This window comes from Anopheles cruzii, chromosome 2 (assembly GCF_943734635.1).
Source record: "Anopheles cruzii chromosome 2, idAnoCruzAS_RS32_06, whole genome shotgun sequence".
Taxonomy (NCBI): Eukaryota; Metazoa; Arthropoda; class Insecta; order Diptera; family Culicidae; genus Anopheles; species Anopheles cruzii.
Genome location: NC_069144.1, coordinates 51,912,250 through 51,921,068, shown reverse-complemented (window position 1 = coordinate 51,921,068; position 8,819 = coordinate 51,912,250). Strand labels below are relative to the sequence as shown.

The 8,819-nt window shown below is 51.5% G+C and overlaps 1 protein-coding gene across 1 annotated transcript in view; it reads left to right on the top strand.

Annotated features, from left to right (window-relative positions):
* Nucleotides 1-238: 238 nt before the first annotated feature.
* The window catches only part of LOC128266920 (division abnormally delayed protein), a 98,841-nt gene continuing 90,260 nt past the window's right edge, over nt 239-8,819 (top strand). The window contains exon 1 of the mRNA XM_053003709.1: nt 239-476. Within this exon, the coding sequence (XP_052859669.1) occupies nt 239-476 (238 nt within the window). The remainder of the gene's footprint in view (nt 477-8,819) is intronic.

The following is an 8,819-nucleotide window of genomic DNA, read 5'->3' as shown; positions in this document are numbered from 1 at the left end:
TTGCGAAAATCTATTCAACGGTTACAGTTTTTCCCGAATCGCGGGGCAGTGCTTTCGGCCCCCCTTTTCTGTTTGATCCCGGATCCCGGTGCGGCCACCGGAAGGGAAGAAAAATAGTCAATAAGAGTGTGCGGGTGAAAAGTGGTCGTAGAAGAATAAGAAAAAAAAGTGCAACTAAGTGCGAAAAGTTCGTTTCGAAAGTGTCGAGTGTGTGTCGAGTGTGATTAGCTTAGCAAAAATGTCGTCGAAAACATACGGATTACGTAGCGGTAGGATCGCCGTGCTGCTGTGCTGCGCCGCGCTACTTGTGGCCGCCCCCACCACCGAGGGTGGTTCGGCGGTGCGCAACCATCGGGCGGCACGGGACGCAGCGAATGGTGGCGCCGGGCGGCCCGACCGCGGCCCGAAGATGTCCTGCGAGCGAGTCAACCACTTCTTCGCCTCCATCAATGTAACGGTCGGTGGGACAGGCCAAGGTTGGTTGCAAATACCCCCGCTCCTCAAACCGCTCCACAAAAATGCCCCCCAAGAGAGTGTATTTCATAATGTTTGAGTCCCGGCCGTTTGTAGCTACGGTCCTGCTACGTTCCTTGTTCCAAGCGAAGTGGCGTGTCGCCCTGTAATGATGCAGTGCGCTCCTGGCGTTTACGTTATTTTTTGCCCAACCTGTCTTGGAAGGATATCGAAAGGGTCCATCCGCGCAATGCACACAACCCCTTCAAAAGGGGCGCAAAGGAACGGCCGTTTGCGGTTATGAGTCATGCTGTTACCCCGTCCTGGTACCTAAGAGCCTACACGTGCCATCCATTTCTCAGACGCAGGGGCACCTTTTGCCAGATCGTCCTTCCGCCTGCCGTCCTGAACCTGGGTCCAGTGTCGCAGTAGACTCTTTTGCGACGCTTCCGTACATCAAACATCGAACCTGTCCCTGGACTGACAGAAACATAATTTAAATAATGCTTTACACCTGATTTCGCTAAGGACGTCTGGCCTTTTTTTATTAATTCGTTCCCCTTCTTCGGTCTTCGGAACCCGGGCATGGTACGCCGCGGTCGCAACGATCGCACGATAAGCTCATGGCAAACGGTGAGGCAGCATTATTATTGATCATGATTGAAAATGTGTCGAATTTGCACATTTTGATCGATTGCGTGACAACAAATCTGACCAACAAAGCAGCACGGTACATGGCACGAAGAAGCGAATGACGCCGTCGCCACCGTCGCGGCCGACGGTTTGCGTGTTGTTGGTGATTAAACCATAAAAAGGGACCCACCACCGTGGGTTGGCCTGGTTCTGGGTTCTGTGGACCCCTTTTTCTTGTCGTTTTGTTTGGCTCTTTTCAACTCCCCGGACGGTGGGAGAAGGAAAGAATGCCTGCGACATAGTTTTTGCGGGACGAACCCTTCTAGGACTTTTGGGGTTGTCGGTTTTTCTTTTTCAAGCTCCCGTTGCCTTATAGTGCTTCTCCGTTCTCCGAGTTTGCGATAGGCCTTCCTTCGTGCGAAAGGTTTCTATTAATTTTTGGCAACTTCAAATGGCCACACACTCTCTTCGCATTCGCAGTACGAATTGTTGCGGAAAAGTTGTCTAAATTAAATATTTCCTTCTCGCGTTATTTCTCGCCCAAAAGATGGAGCGGTGGATTGTTAAAAGTTTGTTGTTCGTCGATCGACGAACGATTCGTTCTACGATAAGATAATAAACCAGCGGCTGTTATTCCGGTTTCCAGCCCACTGGTTCGTAATCGTATCCTGTACGCGGGTTGAGGTGGCTTATGATTATAGTTTATCGCCGATGTGAGAGGGTCCGGCTCTCATATCGGTCGTCGATTAGAGCTGGGAGTATATGTTTTGCAACTGGCCATTGATAAATCGTAGCCTGGAACGTCCCCCTTCGAATGAAACGTTGAAAATAGTGGCAATGAGTACTTTGTAATTTCTAAGCTGGCTTAATACAAACTCGATTAAATAAAATCACGCAGATACCGCGCGTGTCACAAAGTTCAATTCCATGAAACTTGTTTTATTAAAAAGTGTTTACTTTACTTGGCTAATCCAAGGATCAAGGAAGGTTAGAATGTGCCAATCTGTGAGCCCGCTAACAGAGTACACCCCCAAGACTAGCTTTGGTGAATCAATCCGGAATTGATTGGGAAAAACGTCGAACGCCTGAGGCTTTCAGGATCAGCGCGCTCCGCTGCAAAAGGTACATGTATTGAACCCCCGGGCCTTGGTGAATGAAGTTGTCTCTAGTGCGAGCATAGAAAGTGAACAGTTTTTTTTCTGTGTGTCCTGGGCCACGATATGCTGAATGTCTCCCTGGCTCTTTCCTTGTGCCCTCTTCACAGTGATCTCCGGGGACCGGAGCGCCGCGCGGCCTCCCGTCACGTCCCCATAATCCTCGTTTGATTGCCAGAGGCTAAGTAAATTGTGTGACCTTTTTTCACTTGGCCGAAACGGCCGAGCAAAAAAAAACCATTCCCTTTTTAGTTGAGTCACATTTTCCACATTCCGTGTCCGTCCATTCTTTTCCTGTTCCCGTGTAGCCGGTGTGCAGTCGAGATGCTTAATCGAACCCTCGGACCCGGCTGGCTTGCCGAAGGCAGCGGATGACGAAAGGGCCGTCCTTTTCCCATTATTGGGCCGTAAAGAGAGCCTGCCGTCGGGCCGTGCCCGGCGTACAAGATTCTTGGGCCCCTGGCGGCCCTACCTGGGCTGCTGAGCCTTGTACCGGCCGCCGGCAGCTCCAGGCACCGGAGGGTCCTTTGTTGACCGTTTGTTGCCTCACACGCATTGATTGGGAAGCCGGGTTCGGTTCGGGCTTTCCGCATTAAATACACTTGTTTTCGGTAGATATAATGGTAATAAAAGGCACCACGGAAAGGATTTCTCACTCCGCTGGGATTCGTCTTTTTATGTTACGCGTTTATGATAGAAGGAGTTCACCTCTTTGTTTACCGACTACCCAAAGACCATTTTACTCTGGCCCTGGGCTGTGGTGTGGCGCAAGCATAGCATGTTTCCCTGGGTAAATAGAAAAGTCAACATGTTTTGTTTATAGTTTGTCTTAGAATGTCTACGGAGCAAGGATGCATTGGGCGTTATGATGTTTATATTACTGGTTAACATTGCCTTTCGTAATCCTATTTCTGTCACGCAATCATGAGTGCCAAGAACGGATTCAGTTACTTGAGGGCCAGTTTACTTGGCCAGCAAAGGTTGCGTCAATTGCCAACTTTTACGTCTTTGCTGTGGACCTTGTTTTCGGATCGATCGGATCGGATCGGTTCTTGATTGATACACAGACTGAGGCAGAAGGCAATTTCCCATCGGTTCGTCTGGCCAATCTGAGGGGGGCAGGTTCTCAAAAAGCCTAGCCTAGACTCTGGTCGATTGTACCGTTTTAATGACAGCATTTCGGCACCAGGCACCGGGAACTCGTGGCTTCTCTGGGAGCATCATCATCGCCAGAGCTGATGCCTGTTCGCCGGACAGTGTCTTAGACCGGAGAGGACCGGAGTGGTCGTGCTGCTCGTTCAACAGCAGGACCTGGACCTCCTGGGGTGGGCTGTTTGCTTCAGTTTCCCGTTCTCCGAGCGGCCGGCGTTCCGAGACGGTTAGTCAACAGCCGCCGCACGGTGCGCAACGTTGCTTACCTTGGAATTACCTTGCCCCCGCCGCCACGCCGCTCTGCCGTGGCCTCCCGCCCATCCGGGGTGTGCCCCGAGGTGAACGGGAAATAGAGCAATAAAAATTGATTTTATGGCATTTTCGAGAGCCCGAGAAAGGAATGTGTCCGACTCCGACTGATGCTGGTCCGACCGTCCGCCGGCCCGGGTGGCACGCTGTCTTAACTGGGTTGACTTTTGGCTTTGTTTTCTTTGTTTTTCCTAGCACTGTTTCTCCGCTGTTGCTCTCTCTCTGTGTCCTGGCGGGACCAGCGCTATACTTGAAAGCGTGTATCCGTTTGTCAACGGCAAATGTGTCCGTTGGGAGATGCTCTATTGTTTCGCGAACTTCCCCAGGTCGAGTTCGAACACTTTTCGCGTCTCAAGCGTATGGTAGTGTGCGTAAAAAGTGTTTCAATATGTTCGTAATCGCGTAAGAATATTTTAGGAACTCTGCTATGAAATGTGTTCGGATAAAATCGATGGAAAAACGGTAGTCCTTCGTGTGGTGGCCACATATTGAAGTGTTCGATTTGGCTTCGGGAAACTTTGTCCAATTTTCTCCCGGCACCGGGAATGGTCCCTAGTGCCACAGCAAGAAGTTTTGATTGCCTCGAAGCTGTGAATTTAATTGAAATTTGTGTAGTTTGCGGCGTTTGTTTGTCAGTCGCATACCGATCAACGTGTCCTTTTTGGCTAGTTTTCACTCATTTTTTTGTGCTATTGAGTTGCTAAACAAGCATTGTGTAAGTGATACGCGTTCGAAACTTTCTTGTGTCAATTAGTTTCACTTCAACGGTCCCAACGGTTTGCTGCTAGTTCTCGGAACGGGCCTTCGCGTAATTGCCACAGGCCCCTTTTTGGTGAGCGACAATTTTTAGCTTCCTCTGGCACTTGGCACTGGCACACGAGAAGGGCTTCTCATGGCGTGCAGCAGCATAACGTAAACAGTGCGGGAACCCCTTCATAGTCACTTCCGGTGATGGATATGCTTCTCGCATCGAGAGCGCGCGGCAAGCGTTGTTTATTTGCTCACAGTCCCGTAATAAACAGTCCCCGACGAACCGACAGCGCCGGAAAGGACGCAACTCTCGGCCGGCCCCCGCCCGTCCCGGGGTCGATGAATCATCGTGCGTAGCATAACCGCAAAACCCCGGGACCTCTTTCCCCGGGACCGGGTGTCCCCGTTCCGGTGCTGCAGTACCCCGCACAGCGAAATGCATTTTATTAACGACGGTGTCATCGACATTTGGGCTTGCGGTTTAGTTGCTGCTGCTGGCCATTTCGTTTGGAGACTTCCTGTTTGTCCGGATCCAATCGCAAGAATTGCCAACGGGGTGATATCATGTGACATGTCGCAAAAATGTAGGTTTTAGCATGTGCGCCACGGTCTGCATATAATCTTCCATTTGTTGACGGGCCTGTACCTTAAACATCATTCACTCTGTACACCTCTTGGGGCGCTATAAATACGCGACCGAAGACACCGTGACTCTAATCTGGTGGGCCGACGATAAAGAGCCGCGCAAAAACCCGGGCGCGCAGGAAAGGGGTTCGGCGCCAACCGCTATCGCTGTGTTTGCCATCGCACCGTCACCCGTCGTCGTGGGCGCGTATGTTTGTAAACATTCGGGTGGCCACCCCATTCCGTTCAAAAGTGACAGCCGTCGCATCGTTTTTTCGGTGCAACGGAAATATAGTTCAATATCGCGCCTGGGAGGGCCGATTGTTGGCCACCGTTAATCGGCCATCGGCTGCGCCGGACGCCGGCTTGTCTTCGGGTCGGCGATGGCAAACCCCGTGGCGCACTGGCTGGCGAATCACGTCCGCGCGAGCCTTATCGGGCGCACAGCTGATAGTGGACAGTGTCGAGACGTGGACGTGTTTGTTTACACGGGAAGGAAGGCCCCCCCTCCACACTGCGGCCCACTGCGGTTCTGCAAGCGAAAGAAATGTGTGTCGGGCGCAGCAAAAAAGCAAACATATCAGACTCCTGACACTCCTGCATTTGATAAGAAGTCCCCTCGCCGATCGGTCGAGATACCGAGGTGCATTTCGATGTTACACTTGTCCTAGGTCATCACGATCTCCGATGGATCGAGTGTTGTTGGTGTCCACCTGTCCGGACGCTATTCGTGACATTCGTGAAAGGGTCAGTCGTTGAAAGTCACGGTCCACCACCTTCACCTGGTTTGGAACCCGGGTTGGGCGGATTGAATCGTCCGATTTCCATCATAAATCCCGAAGCAGCAGCGCCCGGTTTGTGGTTTTATACCACCACGGGACACGGGAACGGCACTGGTCCGGAATATTGCGGGCCATATTTTCCGCGAGTCCGCGGAGTGGTTGAGTAAAATGCACGGTTAAATTTCCATTTTCCGCAAAACACCACCTCTTGCCGGGGCCAACCTCTTTGTTCGATGCTCCGCGCTTGGTCGCACTCCACCCTTCTGATAGGAGCAGCCGGCGCAGAGACGGCCACTACTTTGCCCACGGCAACGCGCGCATTCCTGGCTAAGGTCAATCGTAGCGAACTATTTTTATCTATTTACGAGCGGCGGGGGGCAAGTATAAACATTTATGATCCCATTTTTTATGCTACCATCCCACGAGACCACCTTCACACAGACAGGCAGTGCCCCCGTCAGTGCGTCCCTTGCGTCGCTCCAAGATTAGACGAAGCGAAACGGATGTGCTCTCTCGCTATCGCCGCGGCGCGGATACTCCAGGCGAACATGCGAGCTACATTAGAGCGGCAGGCAAAAGGCTGCGCCATTTTCGCCTTCGGGATACTCTAGTTTTTTTGCTTATAGAATCTTGATAGATTGTTTAGCCGGAACTTCGCCAACGTTTGCCGTTGCAAACGTGGAGTCGGTGTCGGGTCGGCGGGAGATAATTGACAAACCGAGTATGTGAGAACCACTCACTGGACGGGGTACTCGTACTCGCCAATGTTGAAATTATTTATCGAAACTCGGCGAGCGAAATAATTTTGCATCCCCACGGTCCCCGGTCCACAGTCCGGCGGGTTTTTGGCGATTGAAAATTCCAAAATATTTCCGCGCGTCTGGTTTATCGATCGGCGCGCGGCTAATGGAAAATCCATCTGCCAACCCGGCGGCGGCGGCTCCTCTCCGAATCGGTACCGGCTACTCCATTTTCCATTAATGGAAACGAGATGTGTATAAATTGCGCAATTCATTAGCGTTCGGCGGTCGGTAGCGTGCGAATTTCGTGTTCCACTCCGGCCACGTTGCTCCGGTTGCCGGGATCCTCCGGGAGTCAGGCTCAGCGCTCGCCGATGGGTTATGATAGCGTTTCAAGTATTTTCCGTAGTCCGTCGGGCTGCGTCGGGCATCATCGGTCGCTCATTAATTCAATTCAAGAATCTATCGGGAGGGCTATTTTTGGCAATGGGTTTTTCTTTAAATACACCCCGTTTTGGCGAGGCCCGCAGGAGAGCATTAATGTACATTTTCCACATTGCCATTGCGGTTTGCTAGGTTTGGTCAGCAATTTTCACCAAACGCCATTCGCGCCTCTTCGCGCTCATCTCCCCGATCGATTTGGGGTGCGCTGAATCAAACAAAGGCAAGGTTCGTTTCGTTTCGAGCAGCTCGTGGAGTATGGAAAATCCAGGAGTTTGTGGTCAAGTTTTAATGAACTGCTGCTGCTGTCGACGCGCTGCCATCGAGTGCCGATGATGGGCTCCCTCTACATCTTGAACTCCAAGCCCCCGGCACCCGGCAGCATCAAGTGGTGGTCGTCGGCCCAAAATAGATGGTGGGCCTTTTCCCCCCCGAAACCCGTCGTTTCCGGTATCTTCCGGTAACGGGGCGAACGGCACCGCCACCCCCCGAGAACGAAGTGTGAAAACAGATTTTATAGCGCACGCGAAGGTCCGGGCTCTCCGGTACTCGGCGTTTTGCGCAACAGAGTGGAGCAATTGCAGGAACATGCGTTCCGAAACACTTCATGACGTAGCTCTACTACGGTCCGTGTAATTTTTTGGGGGGTTCACAGCTTGAATCGGGTAAAGGTTCCCATCGGTCGAAAGTTCCCAGAAGTTCTGGTTGGTTTAAAAGTAAGCTTGGTGGTTGCCTTTGCTGTTTGTTTTGCGTGAGGTTGTTGAATGTTTGCAAAACAATTCCAATGGGATGGAAAGGATCTTCCGTGGGATTTTGTCCCATTTCGTCCAACCCTAATTTTGGTGTTTGGCGTTCGTTGAGCCAGTTTGTTGCGCCACTGGCTGTCGTTTGTATATTTTCTCACTTCAAACCCCCATCGCCGTCATCATTGATCGCACGAAGCAGCAAAAAATTTGGCCTTCGGTGCCGAATGCCGAGCGAGAGAGAGAGACAGAGAGGGCGTCGAAATTAAAACATTGTATGATTGAATTTATGTTCACCATGGTCGCCGTTTGCGTTACTTTTTACGTCCGAGCCGGGTGCCGCGGCCGCGCCCGACATTAATATGTTTCGCTGCTCGCTGTCGTGATTGCGAAACCATTAAAGCGGCGGCGGGCGGCGACTCGAGAGGGCCAACCGGGCTGTTGGCTGTGGCGGTTAATTTGTTTCCTTCCTTTGGGCCGGACTTCTTCTGCTAATTTCGAGCCACACACACACTCCTCTCCAGGCACCGCCGTGAGACGCGTAACGTTTCGGTTTCGGAAAGCCGAAAAGGTGATGATAAAATATAACCATCTCATCAACGGCCGCCTTCTTCTGCTGGGTTCAGGCGTTGGTGGTGCACTATACACCATGTTTGGGTGCATCATCTTAATTTTGGCCGCGGTGGCATGGCGGATATTTATTTTTCGCGGAAAAAATCCAAAACACAAAATTGGTCAATATATTTCACGGACGGCGCTCTCTCCTCCGCCCCGAGTCGGCCCGGGGTACACCGGTCACCGGTAAAATGTTCGGTTCGGTTTTTGCACACATTTCAACACCCGAACGATTTGCTTTTTAAACGATGCGTTTGAGAGATCGCGAAAAAGAAAAAGGTTTCGCGAAAAAAGTCACCATAATCGGGTGGCCCCAATCGAACGGCACTGGCGGCGAACGCTTCGACGAATCTTTGTAAAAATAAAAAAAAAAACCGACAGAAAACCCGGGCAACATTGACGAGTTCCAAAAATGGCCCCGAA